Source organism: Pipra filicauda, unplaced genomic scaffold (assembly GCF_003945595.2).
Source record: "Pipra filicauda isolate LSUMZ 115617 unplaced genomic scaffold, ASM394559v2 scaffold205_size1947385_pilon, whole genome shotgun sequence".
In the NCBI taxonomy this organism is placed as follows: Eukaryota; Metazoa; Chordata; class Aves; order Passeriformes; family Pipridae; genus Pipra; species Pipra filicauda.
The window spans coordinates 219,114-236,509 of NW_024104316.1; the positions used below are offsets into that span (position 1 = coordinate 219,114).

The following is a 17,396-nucleotide window of genomic DNA, read 5'->3' on the forward strand; positions in this document are numbered from 1 at the left end:
GGAAAAATTCAGCGTTTGCACTTTTTTTTTTGCTGGGGAAGGTGGCTGAGCTGGAATGGCTGTGAGTCACCTTCACCCCCTCGGAGACCAAACGCTCCTGGAGCTCTGGCAGCCTTGGTGCTGTGCCCACTGCCCTGGGGAGCCTGGGTAGTGCCCGACCCCTCTGGGGAAGAACCTTCTCCTAATAGCCAAGCTAAACCTCCCCCGACTGGGCCGCACGCCGTTCCCCCGGGTGCTGTCACTGCGGATGAAGGGATCTGTGCTCCCTGGATTTCTCCCGGCGATCCCGCCGCGGCGCGCGCGGGGCCGGGCGGAGTGGCGGGGGGCAGCCTCGAACCCGCGGGCCCCGGAGCCGCCGCCCCCGCCGCGCCGTGCGCGCGTCCCTCCGCGACCGCCTCGGCGGCGCTGTTCTCGCGAGGGGGCGCAGGGGGGCGGGCCGGACCAATAGGAGCGCGCGCCTCGGGGAAGCGCGGCGGCTCGGCCAATGGGGGCGCGGGGAGGGAGGCGCGGGCGACCAATGGGGGCGCGCGGCGCGGGGCCGGCGGGCGCGGCGGGCGGCGCGGGGCGCAGAGCGCAGGTGAGGTGCGGGCGGGGCGGGCGCCGCGCGGGCGGGACGGGGCTGCGCGTCCCGCCGCCTCCCCTCCCTCCTCCTCCTTCTCTGCCCGCTGTGGCTTCTCACCCCCCGCGCCGGGCCCCGAGCCCCCCGGCAGCCGTCCCTCGCCCGCGGGGCCCGTGCAGGCCGCTGCGGCGGGAGGCTGGCGGGGAGCGCTCGCGGGCCTCCCCGTGTGGGGCTCCCCGGGAGTTGCCGCGTGTCGCTGCCCGAGCAGAGCTCACGCAGCGGGGCCGGCTGCGGGTGCCCGAGGACGGGTCTGTGCTCCCGAGCCGGGTCGGCAGCGCCGAGCCTGGCTGTAGGAGAGGAACTTAGTGTTTAACCAGGGTGCCGTGGTGGGGCCGCAGGAAGCTGAAGCTCGTTGTTCGGGGAGGTTTCAGGAGCGCGGGGTTGTGCGTGCGTGTGGTTTGGTGTCTCTGTTTCAAGTTCTGTGCGTGGGGGTCGTTCCTCAGCACGGCAGGAGTAATGGCTGGTTCCCAGGGAATCACAGAATGTTAAGGGGTTGAAAGGAACCCTCAACTAGTCCCAACCCCACCTGCCATGGGCAGGGACACCTCCTGCTAGACCCTGTTGCTGAAGGCCTTGAACACTGCCAGGCTTCAGGCAGCCACAGCCTCCCTGGGCAACTTGTTCCAGTGTCTCACCACCCTCTCAGTAAAGAATTTCCTCCTAATATCCAACCTAAATTTCCACTCTTTCAGTTTGTACTCATTACTCCTTGTCCTGTCACTGCAGTTCCTGAGGAAGGGCCCCTCTCCAGCTTCCCTGTAGGCCCCCTTCAGATACTGGAAGGTTGCTATGAGGGAAAGAACACCTGCTGTCCTGTGTCTGAGCTCATGAAAGGCACAGTGCTCACAGCCCTGCCCCTGGCTCAACTGCTGTTTCACAGCAGATTTTGTTAAGCTCGTGTGTCCTCGTAGTTCGTAGAATATCCTGAGTTGGAAGGGACCCACAAGGATCACTGAAGTCCAGCTCCTGGACCTGCACAGCACAGCCCCAAGAATCACACCAAGAAGCAACCACTAAGTTGCCAGGCATTGCTTTTGTGTATGCCTGGTGGGATGCAGAAGGTAAACCATATATGATGTTTGGGGCTCTGGTGTTTTTCAGGTCAGTAAGTTTGGTGCAGGAGAGGATAGCTGTCTTTAAACACTTCATGTGGACCCTTCACCCTGTCCTTGAAGGAGATGATGATTAGCCCTTTCCCTTTACCCCAGCTCACAGGTCCTCTCTACCAACAGCAGGTCTCACTTCTCAGGTAAAAGAGGTGAAAATGACTGTAAGGATTTCTTACAGCACACCTTGGATGCAGAGCTCTGTTCCTGAACCTGAAGAGTGCTACTTGTTTGTCTCTCCTGGGCAAGATACTATGTTATGGGTTTGGTTTTCCCAGAGTCATCATAAAGGGCACACAGTGTACAGAGTAACTTGCTTTCCCTGTTTGGTCCCAACTGCAGGCAACAGCCAGACTTCTGTGAAGGTGCTGAGGCATCTTTGTGTTAAACCCTGAGCTGTGGATGCACTGAGTATTGGTATCTAATTAGCAACTACTGTGGACTGTCAGGTGCCATCTGCATGCCAACATTATTCTAACCCAGAATATCTGAACAGCAAGTGGAAGGGTTTGAATTAAAGTCCAGGTGCAAAGAAGGGCTGTTTCTCTTCTGCAGTTTGGTCATGGTGTTTTAGGGACAGTAGTTATGGCACAGAGAGCTAAGGTGAGGGTGACAAAGAAACACCAGTTCCTGTGTACTTCACCACTCTTCACTTATGTTTTGTCTTAAAAAGGTTTCCTACCCCTTGGGAAAACTTACAAATAGAAAAAGCTTAAAATTGCTTGGAGAATGTACATGATTCTGTCATCTAAATCCATAATGTTTCTGTGGTGCTGATATGACAGGGAATTCGGTGAGGGGGCAGGATATGGGGTTTCATTTAAGGAATTTCCAATGATAAACCGAATGCTCTATTTAATGAGGGTCAGTTTGCTACCCTCAGTGGGAAGTTAGTGCCCTGCTGAGTTGGGTGAGAGTCAGGTGCTTAAAATAAGTACTAAATGTTTGGAAAGGAGGGAGGGTGGTAAGATGACAAAGCTTCCAGCTGAGTCAGTTACTCAGGGCAGTGGGGGTTGAGACCACTGTGAGGAACTTATGACAGATAAAAGGCAGTGTTAAAAAATATGTGATAGTATGTGTTGGAAGAAATCACTTAAAATGCCTACTCTTCAGTTCCAGGCTAAATAATGAACAGAGTAGAGAAGAGCTGTGTGCTCTTGTTTCTCCTTTCTCACAGCACAAGAGCAAATAACTGAATGTTATTGCCTTTAAAACTGAAAAAAAAAAATTTTTGTTCAACATACATACTGTAAGGGCTCTTTGGGGCCATAAAAAGATTGAACTTTTGCATGTCTACCTATAGATGAGATGAAGAAGAGAAGATGCAGGACTGAAAGTCTTTATGGGAGGCAGAGGAACATTGATTGAACGGTAGTAGAAGAAACAATAGGTTTGGAACATTGCTGTGTGGCCTATTCAGGAGCTTTTAGGTATTTGTTTTTAAGCTGGCCTATCCTGATTTCATCTGGTTTTAGAGTAACTAGGGTATGGAAGTTTCCCCTCTGTTAGATTTGATTAAATATTTATTATTGTGCTTTACAGGCTAGAGGGTGAAAGTGTGCAGCAAATATTTGGGTTGTACCTGGTCACTTTCATTTGGAAAATGAAATTTTCATGGAAGATAAGGCAGGAAGAGACCTCAAGAGTTGACCCCAATGGTTTCTCCTGCTGCTGATGAGGGATAAGAAGGTCTCCACCCTTTCTACTTTATGCCTGTCCTACTCTTCAAGATCCCCAGTATCAGTGTCTGCATCCTTAGAAGGCAGCTCATTTCAGTGTCTGTCTAATATCCTATAAATGTAATTGTGCTTTCCTTTAAAAACAAACAAAAATTTGACCACCTGCTCTTTGATTTCCATCTCTGCATTTCTTAATCAGCTCCCCTGTCTGTAACAGGGGGATTATGTTGCTGACTTCCTCTCTGAAATGCCTCCGTGTCTGCTGCTGCCAAGAGCCATGCAAGAGCTGGGTATAATTGCTTCTGCTCGCACAGAATTCTCCAGGCCTGCAAAATGGGCCTTTTACTTATTCATTTTTATCTCAGTAGACAGAAGCTGCCACACTCTCTGGAGCAGCCCAGGCTTGGAGCCTGTTGGAAAAGCACTTTTGCCTCAGATCTTGGCTGTAGCAAGTAGAGAATTGCCGGCTTTCTCTTAGCACTGCACTCTTCTGTCTGCCCTCCCCAGGAAGCTGATCCTGACTCATCAGACTGGGTCTCTTGGGCACCCTCAGGTTGGAGCCCCTGTGAGAGGCCTGTGCTGAATTTCTTCCTCTTCATTTCCTGTTTTGAGGAATCTTTCTGCAACTTGGGGAACTCTTGGTCCATCAGTTATGCTGAATGTAGTGGGTGAGGCTTTCCTTGTCCCCTCTGATGCCTTCCTCCTTTCTTTTTCCCACAGCACTGGAAAAATCTGAAGTTTTTACTCTGTTTCTCGAAGTTAATTAATTAGATGACACGAATCCCGTCAGCATGTGAAGTACAACAGACTCTTCCACACGCTGGTTGGAGTATTTCAGCTTTGTGTCTTTACTAATCTAGTACAGTAAAATGTTTATTGTGGCCATATTTGGAGTAGAATAGGTACAGCATTCTTCCTTAGATAACTTCCTTAGAAAACTTCTTGAGAAGTTTTTAGCATTTCTTAGGTAATAAATCATCAATTATAATCAGTCTGAAGCGACTTAAGAAACCTGTCATCCTTCCTATTTTCTTTTTGGCTTAAATTCAGTTAACTTTTACAATATATAGTGCTTATGTGTGGTTTTGAGTTTTGGGGAAACATTAAACTGGGGTTTAATGGAATCATAGTCTAATGCAGGAGCTTCTATTGATAAGTCATCAAAGCTGTTTTAGTGAAGAGCCTTTTCAGTCCTGGCTTTTAGCCCAAGGTCGATCTAGTTTCACCAAAGTTAATTTAATTTCTGACGTATTTTCTTTTCTTTAGGTGTCAGCTGTTGCTCCTTCCCCAGCCAGATATGAAAGTCTGCCATCACTCTGCTCATTACTGTGGTAGCAGTTTCCATCTTGCACAGCAGCCTGAAGAGTCAGACTGCAGTCTTTTGACTGTAGTAAATTCTGTCAGGGTGGAGACAAAGTTGTTCGTGCTGTTCCGAAAATACGAATATTCAGTCTAAATATTTGAATTCTGTCACTTAGAAAAAGCTGTTTAGTGTTGGCTCTCTAAGTTTTGAATTGTCCCTTCCAGTGCTTGGTTATAATCACAGGTACTTCTAACTTGCTCCAAAATAACTAGTTTATTCTGTATTTGCTGAATTGAGTTCAGTCTCACAGAGTTGTTGCAGTTGCCCTACACAGGCAGATTTATGGGACAGACCTTACATGGTATTGGCGTGGTGTCTGTGGCTAAAATGTGCAGGTTTGGGAGCAGTTCTCTAGCACTGATTCTTCATGCTTTTGGTTTCAGTACTCTGAGAAGTCAGTGCTTCTTACACTGCCGGCTTTTTATCTCGGTAATGAAAAGAGGAAGTGGACCAGATCGGATCAAATCAGGCTGATGCCTGTGCTGTTCCCGCAGTCACTGCTCCCTCAGGAGCTGATCAGTTCGTAGCTGTACAGAATGTGACTGTTCTGGTCAGTGTCTGCCAACAGAGGCTGTTCCTGGCAGGGGTGCACCTGAGTTATCGCAAGTAAACACTGGAAAGATGTTCTGTACTGCATTGCAGGGCATGAAACTGCTTATTTCCAGCCTCCTCCTCCCTGTTCCGCTCCATCTCGGTGGCACGCTACTCTGGGCAAACAAATCCGGTCTCTGCTATCTCACCTGATTAGGAAGTCAGTGCAAATCCCATCCCTGCCTCCCCCAGCAGCTCCCAGCTTCCCAGAAGTGTGTGGGGAGTGCTTGTGAAATTCTCCCTGCCTGGATGCCGGCTGGTGGGGTTTGTCCTGGCACCCAGGCGGGAGGGATGGGTTTCTCTCTCTAACTGCATATGTCTGAATGAATCATCATGCAGTGCTTTTAAATCATTTGTCCAGACAGAGGAAGGCACTGCCACTGGTAGTTGTACTTGGGAATGGTGGCGAGACTGAGAACGTGAGGAATGTTCAAATTGTGCTGTAAAATTGCTTTGGTGTGGTTGAGGGGTACCAAGAAATACTTGAATTGCAGGCTACTGTTGGTTTGTAAAAATCTCTGTTTTCTTCTCGGTGGGCTTCCTTGAACCAGATAGTCCCCAGTGATTTTACTTTGGAGTAAATGATAAAGAGCTGGAGCTAATGCTTGAGATCTGGTTCATCTTATTTCATCCCAGGCCTTCTACATTGGAACAAAGTGTACTTCTTTTGACTGGGGGTTAATGACATATGGACTAACACATTTTAATAGCTAGTTATGGCTGTCTATGTGCATCTATAGCTCTTAACCTCATGTTTATATGTGTTTTTTCAGCCCTCCTATATTCCAATCGTGCATATGTACGCATCTGTTTATAATATATAAAAATACAGAATGATAGAATGGAAAGGGACCCATAAGGATCAGGGAGTCCAGTTCTCTAAGCTATTTATTTATGTGTGTGTACAAGTAGTTTATGGCTAAATTAACACTAAATTCTCCTTGGGACTTCTCTGCTTTCACCCTTCTTTTGTATTAAGGCAATATATGAACTGTCATATGGCACCTGCATCCCACTTCTGACAGGTCCATAAATTGTAGTCCTGCAAGGGAAAGCTCTCTGAGACCACTTGAAAGGATTTCCTTGGCGTTTAATGCTTGGGGAGGATGGACAGAGCATCCTGTTCTAGAAGACCTGCTCTTGCTGGTCAGTCTGTGACCCTGCAAGTGTGGAAACAGTTTATAGCTGATCAGGAATTTTCTCTCTCTCTCCGAAGTGTGTCCTGAGTGAAACCTGCTGCAGAGATGGACACGGACGGCTTTGGGGAGCTGCTCCAGCAGGCAGAACAGCTGGCAGCTGAGACAGAGGGGATCTCGGAGCTGCCTCACGTGGAACGGAACCTGCAGGAGATCCAGCAGGCCGGGGAGCGGCTGCGCTCCCGCACCCTGACCCGCACCTCCCAGGAGACGGCCGACGTGAAGGCGTGAGTGTGGGGCACTGGCACTGCCATCCCGTGTGGGGCACTGGCACTGCCATCCCGTGTGGGGCACTGGCACTGCCATCCCGTGTGGGGCACTGGCACTGCCATCCCATGTGGGGCACTGGCACTGCACCCCCCGTGTGGGGCACTGGCACTGCACCCCCCGTGTGGGGCACTGGCACTGCACACCCTGCACGGGCAGGGGAAGCTGCTCACGGGGTTTAGCTTCTAACGGGTGGGGACTCCTGCGAGGAGGACGAGCCTGGGAGAAATACGATGACTGCAAAGCTGGTATTTGGTTAGTGTGGGGTGTCGTGGTTTGAAACCCCCAAAAATCCAATTCTTGAGTCCAAGCCCCCCTCCCACAACTCACCCCAGTGTGAGGGGGGTTTTCCAGACACAACACAAGACTCAATATGGGGGGAAGGGAATTATATTACAATTATTACACAAATAAATATTATAATACATTATATACACAATCCTAACTATCTCTCCTATGATAAAGCAATATTTATGTTGGATCAAATCTCTTTTCCCTCCAATAAAAGTCCAGAAGGGAAGAAGGAAAGATCCTTTCCACTTTCAGGGCAGCAGTGTCTCTCCTCTCCAATGCAGCAGTCATAGCTGGAGTTGTAGCTGGATCTCTTTCCATTACACACAAGGGAGTCTCCTCTCACCCCTCTCGGCTCTTCGGGGGAAAAACACGTTTTTTCCCCACCACAGGGGTTTTTTGTTTTGGTTTTTTTTTCCCTCCCATCTTTCTCATACTTCCAAAAAACAACAGAGTAATTGAAGGATTTATTTGAGTAGCTGCCGTTCTCGATTTTGGGCGCTAAAGCCAAAAAGTGCATACCTTGCTCTGGCTGCTGCTGAAGGTGTTTTTACCAACACAGTGTACATTTTTTCTGTCTGGAAGGACTTGGCAGCTGTGCAGCACTGCAGTGGAACAGCAGAAAGAGTTCAGCAGGCTGAGGTGGTTGGATAGACACATAGGGCTGTTCTAAGTTTGGTTTTGTGCAGTTTTTATAACATGTCTGGGAGCACTGTCTGTACGTGGCTCGCTGCTGACCTAAATATTGGCAACGAGTCTGGGTTTGGAGTTCTGTCTGTTCAATACTAATTTCATATCTGTACAATTTCTTCCTTATAGGTCTGTTCTTCTGGGGTCTAGAGGGCTTGATATATCTCACATTTCTCAGCGACTCGAGAGCCTGAGTGCAGTCACTACGTTTGAGCCTCTGGAACCTGTGAAGGACACTGACATCCAGGTAGGGACATTTGTGACATGTGAATTACACTGTGCTGGTCACTGCCGTTCTTGTGCTGTGGTTCAAACCTGTTCTTAGGCCTCTGTGGAGATGCTCTTGCTCTGTGTTTAATTCACTGGCTAGAGGAAATGCAGAGGAGGGATGTTGCTTTCAATGATGAAAGATGTTTGAGTTAACTGTCAGAAGCAGCATTAAGTGTCAAGATAGCAGACATGTATTTTAAGATCCAAATTCTTGCTGAAGTCAAGAAGAACTAGGTACATACTTACTTTCTTTGTGGACCTGTCTTGGTTGGCCTTGCAAGCCTAAATTGCCCAGGGATGCTTCTCCCTCGTAGTTTTGAGACCTATTTTAATGTTTAATTGGAAAATCACATGTGGAACCACTTGGCAATTTTGAGGTGTTGGAATAGGGGCCATTTAAATCAACAAGCAGAAGAGGTGAGTGTAGCTTTTTTCTTTCACTGTATCTCAGATGTCATAACCTTGTCTTGGTGGTAGACTGAATTTGCCATGTTTCATATGCTTTACCAGGTGATTTAATCTTGTAAATTTTCCTGTGGATTGTCTCCCTGGGTGCCTTAAAAATTCATGTGAACCATCTATTTTTGCTTTCCGGCCGTCGCCTGCCCCTGTAGAGTATCTTCCTGATGAAATCTGCAGGATTCATTACTCAGTTAAGGGCTGGTAATGGAATCGACGTTGTGGGTTGCATTGAAGGTAGCAGTCTGAATTACTGGTTAATCATTTTAAAGTTTATCTTCTCTCCTTACTGGCAGACGACTAAATTATGAGGGTTAAAAGAGTTGTAAGCTCTTCTTTTTTTTTTTTTTTTTTTTTTTTTTTTCAGGAGTAGTGTGCTCTGAACTACTTAACTTCAGGAGGGGCAGGGATGCATGTGAAATTACCCCATTTTATCTAATGCATGTTTTATTTTAGCATTTGGTACCGTCCATTTTGGGTGAATGGGCCCTTAGTTTAGTCTCGTTCTGGTGTTAGGAGCCCTGTGGTCTCCTGTCTTCAGGCAGACTTATTTAATCCCAGTTCTCTAAGGCCTGCTTTCACCAAAAATTAGTGTGCTCTGGAGACTTTATCTATTGCCTGATCATAGAGTGAGAGCTCTAAACCGCTGGCATTGTTCACTTTCTATCTTTTCTCATTTTATTCCTTTGTTCCAGTTTGTGATGTTGTTGTATTTCTAATTGGTAGTGTTAAACTTTGTACAAGTCTTCCTTGACCTCATTCTGTCTAGATTTTTTTTCAAGAACTCTTGCCTCTTTTTTTCTTTTTCTTTAGAGTTTACTACTGTTGCTAATTCTTCTTTGATTTCTGGTGTTTTTCCTTTCTGCTTTAAGAAGAATCTTTTTGTGGATTCTCAAGCCCAGAAGCAGTGGAGCGCTCGCTCTTTCAATCTGAGATTTGTGGCATGTAAGAAAATAGATAGGGCTGCCTGATAATCACATTTTATATTATGACTGGTTACCTAACTAAAATGTGAAGGTTTTCTTCTTTCTTAATTATACCAGATCTCGAGGCCTAATTTGTTACCATGATTCTGGTATATTCTTACGGTGACCCCAGAATGTTTTCTCCAGTATATTTTTTTTTTAGTCACCCTTGTCAATATTTGAATGTATCCTCCTGTTCAGGAAAAGCTTCAAGTTTAACATAAAACTGCTGGTTAATTGTAAATCAATGTGTTTAAGTGGCCAAATCAGCCAGTGAGATTCAGCCCTTTCTTTAGGAAAACAGCTTAAAAGTACAAATGAGAAACAGGATTAAAATCAATCATTTAAATCAAAGTTCCCTGTTTGCTCTTTTGCATCATGATTAACACTGGTGGTTTAATCAGTGATCACTTTAACGACTCATCTCTTAGGCCTAATATTCACGTGCTTGGAATCTTAAATTTTTTTTGCAGGCCATGTGCAGAGAACATTCATAGTCAATTAGCTAAGAGTGATTTGCAGTGGGAAGCATGACCAGGGGCTCCCTTTTAGACCATCTTGCAGGCACATGAGTGAAGTGTGAGTTCTGAATGTTTTGTCCCTGCTCGTTTTTGCACTGTGTATAATCCTTCCTCCATAAGTTGCTCCCATTGTTTCTGAAAGGCAGAGTGAACAGTGATAAAAGGGAGGGATCTGGTTTATTTCTTTAGGAGACTTTACTCTACTGTTACTCAGTATTTACACAGACATGCTGGAAGGTTTTAATTCTGTGGATTGGGAAGGGCTGTTCTGTTCTGCATCGAGTCCTCAGCCTGTGCTTTCCAGCGTAACCATTCCTCTTTTTAACCAGCAAAAACTTCTTCATAAATCCTTAATGAACTTGGTTCACACTTCATCATCAGTGTTGCAGGCTCAGCTCTCCTTTCTCAGTCTTGTCTTTTCCTCGTGCTCAACACACATACATGCAACTCTGTGTAGATTGCAGCAAATTTATTTAGCCTTAAATCCTGTCTGAAACTTTTGTAGAGTCTTTAATTATTCTTTTATATGTGGAGGAGAGCATCCTAAGGCATGAAGTCCCAGGATGCTGGTGCAAAACATTCAGAAAGTGTTAAGAGAATTTAGGAATTCACCTTAATAGATTTAGGAATTCACCTTAATAGAAGTCTCGACTTGGGTTAACAAGCAGGAGGGACTTTCTGTACAGAACCTCTTTAAATGGTACACTGTAGTGCTGACTAAAAAGTGCACCAAATTGCAGCTCAATTAATTATCTGAATTATTTATCAGTTGTAAAATGTAGATTGCTTGCACATAAAAGGGTTGTGAGTCCAGGAAATGTCTCCCACTAGAGCAGTAGACCGGGAAGATTATGTAAAAGATTCTGGGCTTGCCATTGAATTATAGGAATTTGTATTTTTCCTCTCTCATTTCAAAGCTTGTGTTCTTAAATTGCATGCAGCACAGCAAACACTTCTTGCAGTAAATTCAGTTTATAATAATTCTTGTGTCAAGAATTTGTACAGATCAAGATTTTTCTGGGGCATTTTGGCAAAACCTTTTCAAAATTGAATGTGCAACTCAAGTGATTCTCAATGTCATATTTGGCACTATTTGTGTGCTTGGGTCTTTTTGTTTGTTTCTTTGTGTTTTTTAAAAATCCCAGGTAAGAATTGATCATGGAAGTCTGTATCCCAAAGACAGGCTATGTGCACATAAACTGATTTGGGTACCTGGGAAGGGTTGGTTGCAGGATCCAGGTCCGATTCACACCTGCTGAGATGGTTTGCCTGGTTACAGTGTATGTTTATGCTTTATTCTGGGCTGTGGTTTTGAACATGTCACATTGGCTTGATCCTAGATTTTACCCCCCTCCCTGCTTGTTTTGAAGTGTCTACGCCCAAAATCACGGTGGTAAATGTAAGAAATGGCTTTGCTCTCACTTTTCAAGCTCGTTCCGGCTCTGTGCAGATTTGTGAAATGAATGCTAGAGGCAGACACGAGCTCTCCTTGCGTGCATTGCTCATCTGCTTAGGAGGATTGAGGTGAAGGCCTGGCTCCATCACACTGAAGGGAAATTTTGTTGAATTATTTCATTTGTACAACTGTTTCACCTTGACCTTCTGATCTAGGCAGAAATGAAATGAAAGGTTGCATAGTAGAGTTTGGTTTTGATTTCTGGGTGTGGATGTTCAGAGTATTGACTGAGTAACTCTCTGGAGGTCCAGATACAGAAATAAGAGCTTTTATCTAAATGAGGGCAGAGGGTTAGACTGAAATCCATCCAAGTGGCAATGGAGACAGACTGAAATTAAGTATCTGGGATATTTTCAAGCTTTTCAAAATACCATGAACAGGTTCTGCATCAAAGATAGCTTTGACTTCTGCTTTAGTGTTGGTAGAATCTGAGTGCCAGGCTGCTTGCTCCAGTACTATGTGTTCTGTTTGTGTATATGTAAGCATATGATTTGTTAGAGTAAGAGTTTTTAAATTATACCAGGTACTGAAAGGGTGTGTTATTCAACAGTCTAGCTCTTACTGCTCTTCTGTATTACCATTTGTGATATACTTTGTGGTATCTGCTAGAATAATACCAAAGCCTGTGGGTAATCTACTAGAGGGTAACTAAAATCAGAGTTTATAAATGGAAATGCTGACACAACCTTAAAGGGGCAGCCTCAAGTGCTGTTCACCATCCATTGTTTGCATTAGCTTAGCCTGAAAATGCGTTTTTCCTTTTGCAGATTTTGTCCTTTCCCATTTGCCAAACATTGATTTCTCCCCCCGCCCCCAAGTCCTTCAGTTCTAATGGAGCTTGAAATTAAGGTGGCTTTATTTTTCTGTCGCTTCCTCGTTCACCCAAATCGATGATGCCAGCACAGCTGTGGGGACCTTTTAACCATCGCAGAGCCGCGGTGGGGAATGCAGGGGGACAGCCTTCCACCTCGGTTTTTTGGGGTTGCTCTTGGTTTCTTTGCATTGCTGCGATGCAAGGAGTGAAAAATATTATTTGCAGCCATAGTTTGAATTCTTCGAAAGCTGTAGGAATCTTGGGCTCCAAAAATAGCTCCAAAAATACCTTTCTACAAAGGTTCTCAGAAGTCATTATTTTTGTCCTCCCGCTGGTAGTGCAGATAGTGTCAAACCCTGCTGTCTCCTTTGCCTAGGTTGTCTCACTGCTTGCATTCAGGATTTGAGCCCTCATGTACACATTTGGGCAAGTAAATCAAGAATATAAATATCCTGGTAATTAGTGTGGCCAGAGGCAGTTTTGACACAATTGAAGAAAGCAGTGATAGGGAGTGAATGAGTATTTTGACGTGCAGCAAATGGAGTTAAGGGATGTGGACCTTAGAAATATAAATTACAGAAACTTCCTCAGCCCACCTCTGAGGTGTTTGCATGTCTCCCTTCTTTAGGTAACGTGTAACAATTTTACATAAACTGCAGCCAAGGGGCTTTTGCAACCTGGGTGAGACAGCCAGGGGTTTGATGGCCTGTCTGCCACCTTCCTGACCCTGACAGTGTCCCAGAGCCATCAGAATGAACAGGCTGGCCCTGAGCCTCCCAAGGCCTGTCCTGATTAAAGGATGTCCTGGAAAATGGCAAGATGTGCATAGACTAGGATGTGACTGGGATTTAAGGGTGCAGGCTTCTCTGTTTCATAGCCAGCATGGTTGGGGGTTGTTTTGGTTTAAGTTAAAAAGAATAAAAAACAAACAAAAACAAACACACAAAAAATAAAAATAAACCTCCCTCCTTTTGGCCTCAGATAGGTGAGTGAATCACACTGTAGAAAAAGAGAGATGAGAGAGGGGGAAAAAAAAGCCAAAGACATTGGGAATGTATTTGGGGGTTTTGGTGTTATTTTTTTTTTACTTGTTGCTTTTTCCCTCACATCCTTAGTAAGTGGCTGTTTTCTGTAGTTTTCCTTACTGCAGCAACATGGTTTAGTAGTGCAGTTTTAAATTACCCTGGCCTTACTAACCTTAAAAACAAACATGCATGCCCCCCCAAACCCAAACCTTGGCACATTTAATGTGGAATACTCTGGCATTTCGTTAGTTGGCCAGATTACAGTCACTCAATAAATGCTGTGATATTGAATTATTTCAAATTTATTTTTTTTGCTTGGTTGCATGCTGATTGGAGTAATTATGTGGTGATGTTCCAGTTCATTATGGTTCTGATCAGGGATTCCTGACTCCAAGGTAGTTGGGAACAGCGTGTGTAAACAAGAGGGTCTGAAAGGGATATTTCAAAACTTTATGCTAGTGCAAGGTCATGAGGTGGAAAAATTGGGAACTCTTGTTCTATTAGCTGTGTTTATTGATCTATTTAAATTCAGCTATGTCCTGGCACATTTCACATTTCCTGTCTGCTTAATCCAGATATGTTCTCTGCATCTCAAATAGGTACAACTGTAGACTTTTAGCAAATGTCTCCATTTCCCCTCCCCTGTTCTCCTTTTGCTGTGTAGCTCTGCCCTTGGATGACAGCTGTTCCAATTCCTAATTGAATGTTACCTCGTACCCCTGTGAAGGAGCAAATGTGGTATAAAAGGCAGCTTTGACATCACATATCCCAAAAGCATCTCCTATGCTGAGGTGTAAATATCTCTGCTTCTCTTGGAAGCACTGCAGGATCCTTTAATAGAGTGAACCTGGGTGTGATATCTGAGTCAGGATTTCACCCAGACCCTGCTGGTAGCAATGTTACTATTGCAGGAAGTACTGTGGGATCATTAATGACTTTCAGGACCTGTGTTCCATGTAACCAGGAGGGTGGCACCTCTGGCAACGTTGTACCTCTCCGTGTCACGCAGTCCCATTAATTTAGTGCTGGCTGAGGTCTTGCATTGACCACTGACCTAGGTAGTGTGTGCTCAGCATGTGCAAATGAACTGTTGGAATTGGTGTTTTCATGCTGCTGGAAAGATTTAGTAGAATGGTTTCATCTCTGTGGTTACAGTGGATTGGTGAGAAGAAACAATTTGCTGAGATGCAAATTCTTGCAACCTGCCAATTTGCCTCCTCTACGTATCATGCCATAGAGCACTTCCTTGGATTAAAGAAATGGTTTTATTTATTTATATGAGGCTCAAATGTAGCTTTTGCAAAGCACAACTCCCATTTTGTTTTGTAAAATTTTGAAACCATTACAATAAAGGTGTAGACCTTGTAGGAGAGGATTTCCAGTACCTTGATTATAGCTCTGAAATAAAAAATCTGCAGGGCTGTGCTGGAATTTCACAGTGGAATTGATTCCACACAGAAGTGAACCAGGTTCATCTATGTTGCATTTAAGGGGAAAAAAGTTGTCAAAAATAAACAAGAAGGTAAATGAGGTTTCTGAAATATGAGCAGCATTTTGTCTAGCACCAGTGTAAGACCACAGTTTGGAGGTTTTCTTTTTTTCATTCATTCTTTATTTTTAAAGCAGTCCAGTTTTCTCAGTGGACCTTGGTATATCCTTCCAGTGCCTCTGTGGAAATGGGAAGTGGAAACTCTTGGCTTTGGGAAGCCCTGCTCACAGCCACACAGAGGCCTTGGTGCAGGGACTTTTCAGAGATGGCAGAACCTTTCGGTCCCAGCGTTGCAGTGGGTTAATGGATGTAAGCTGTAGGTTTGGCATTGAAAAATGAACACTTACCTATTTAAGTCAGTATGGCTTTTCAGCTCTTCCGAAAAAGAGAAGTAAAGAAAATTTCCCAACTGCAGTAGGAAAAAAAGAATTCTGATCTTCAGCAAACTTGTCTGAAATGAGGCAGAAAGACTTGGAGCTGACCTGTAAGAGAGGTGGATTTGTTACCTTTCTCCTAAGCTATTGCTTTTGCAGGGTTTTTTGCTAGTCTTTATTACATGAGCATTGTCTTGACCACCGTTCTCAACTAATTCCTCATGGTGCTGTGAGCTGTACAGAAAAAAATCACTCTTCCACAAGGGAAATCTGTAATGTGAGCAGGCCACACTCTCTCGCCGAACTCCTGTGGTCACAAACAGCATAAAACCCTGGACACTTTCTTTTCAGCAAGGCAGTTCATCAAATTTATTAAGAAAACCAGCAGCTGCTGCAGCTCTTGACTCCCTCCCCTCCTTTCAAGCCCCCCTAATTTACTCAGGCCTCTTGAAAGTGTTACTGCACTGATGAATTCCACTGGGGTTTATCACTGAACCATTTGCCTAATTTAGCAGTCTGGGAAAGGCCACAGGTACATTGTTGTGCGTGGCCTCCTCTCCACTGTAGTAATTAGTCAGTTTGACTCCACATCCAAAATCTTAATCCTAGGCATTATCAAGCTTTGCTTTAAAATAGTCACTAACTAAGAAGTGTGTCAACTGTTTATCAATGCCTGGGCATCAAACTGAGATGTACTTGAGCGAAACGGCAGCCTGGAAATTTGGCAGTTTGCAGAAGAAATGTTTGGGTTGTGTGCATGGATGTTTTTTAACTTTCTTTTTGAAGTCAAAATGAATTCTTATTCCTGCCAAGATATGCTCCTGAAAGAAAGTTGCAGCCTTTTGAGGTAGAACTAAGGATACATGCGTTTGCTTCACTCGTTCAGATTTTTGGCACAACTTCTGTTCTCTCTGCGTCCTTTTTGTTTTATTTCCTGTCCTTTATTTCTCGTCTTTCTTCATCTCTCATTTTTTTTCTTACTCCACTTGTGTTTATTCCCTTTGCTTTTCTGCTCTGGATTCATCTATTACCTCCTCCCTGCTCTTTACTCAGGTCTCTGTTTTGACAGTATTTTGGGTGCAAAAGGGTTGTTTGCTTACTTGGAATTAAATCATTAAACTTCTGTTAAAACAAAAAGCAGTTATTGTGAAATGTCTCATTGGTTTTCCGTGCATTTGAAAATGAGTGAAAGAAGCTTAAGGGAGATAAGTTGGAAATTTTCTGTACCATTCCATTACTTGTATCTCAGCAAGCATGCAAGATGATGGTGCTTCCACCAGAAGCTCCAACATGCTTATGCAGCATTTTGAGCCACAGCTAACAGATTATTTTTAAGTTAATTGGAACAGCATGCTTAATTGTTGCTTGGTAAAAAAGGCTTGAGAAGGTTGGAGAGATTTGGTTTTAAAATAACTTCATAGAGGAATGAGTTAGCATGTTGCCAGCTGTTGTGACTGCAGTGGAAGTCTCTGTGGACTGTGCTTTTGAAGCAGCAATTTCTGGGTTCTGTGTTATCTCCTATGTTTACTGTGGGGTAGAGGTGGAAAAGGGAAGAGAGGTTTTCTAACTTGTGGTATTTTTGAGCAAGCAAAGGGAAGGCTTGCCAGTGTTACACGAGTGCTGTTCAAAGGCTGGTGGATGAGGAAAGACAGCAGGAAAACACCTCAGTGCTTAATTTCAGTTTCAGCAGCTTTATTAAACCCTTTTGAATGCTTCAGTTGGCTATCCTAGACTTGATACAGGATTAGCTGAAACTAAATCTGTCGTAGTTGATTTCTTAGACCACATTTGGGACCGATCTGTTTGGTTGCCTTTACGTGCTTATTGTCAGCACCAGATAACTCAGAGGAGAAGCACTGACAGAGATGTTCATGGGGATATCTGCTTGCTTTATTAGGCATCTCCTTGTTCCCTGGTGGTTAGAGACTGGCTCTCCCTGAAGCATGAGGAATAATAATTCTTTCCTCAATTTTAGTGTTAAGCTCAGCTCTAGATACTATCAATATCCCTATACAGACTGAGTCAGTTTTTAATCCCATTATGTTTTTGGCCTTGTCATCTTCCTGTGGTAGTAAGTTCCACAATCCAATTACAGATTATGTTAAAATTTATTTCCTTTTATTGGTTTTGAGCTTGGCATCATTTAACCAGACACAGTTTCCTTTTTGTTCAGATCTGTATGAACTGGATTTCTGGATCTGCCCTTTCTGGAACACTTATT

General features: G+C 44.5%; 1 protein-coding gene across 2 annotated transcripts in view; it reads left to right on the forward strand.

Annotated features, from left to right (window-relative positions):
• Nucleotides 1–1,620: 1,620 nt before the first annotated feature.
• Nucleotides 1,621–17,396, forward strand: part of NUP93 (nucleoporin 93) — a 75,455-nt gene continuing 59,679 nt past the window's right edge. Inside the window, exons 1-3 of one of the 2 annotated variants that reach the window (XM_039380826.1) lie at nucleotides 1,621–1,680; nucleotides 6,575–6,781; nucleotides 7,932–8,049. In XM_039380826.1, the coding sequence (XP_039236760.1) occupies nucleotides 6,603–6,781; nucleotides 7,932–8,049 (297 nt within the window). In that variant the 5' untranslated portion in view covers nucleotides 1,621–1,680; nucleotides 6,575–6,602. Of the gene's footprint in view, nucleotides 1,681–6,542; nucleotides 6,782–7,931; nucleotides 8,050–17,396 lie in introns of those variants that run through there. The other variant, XM_027716038.2, reaches the window with a different exon arrangement.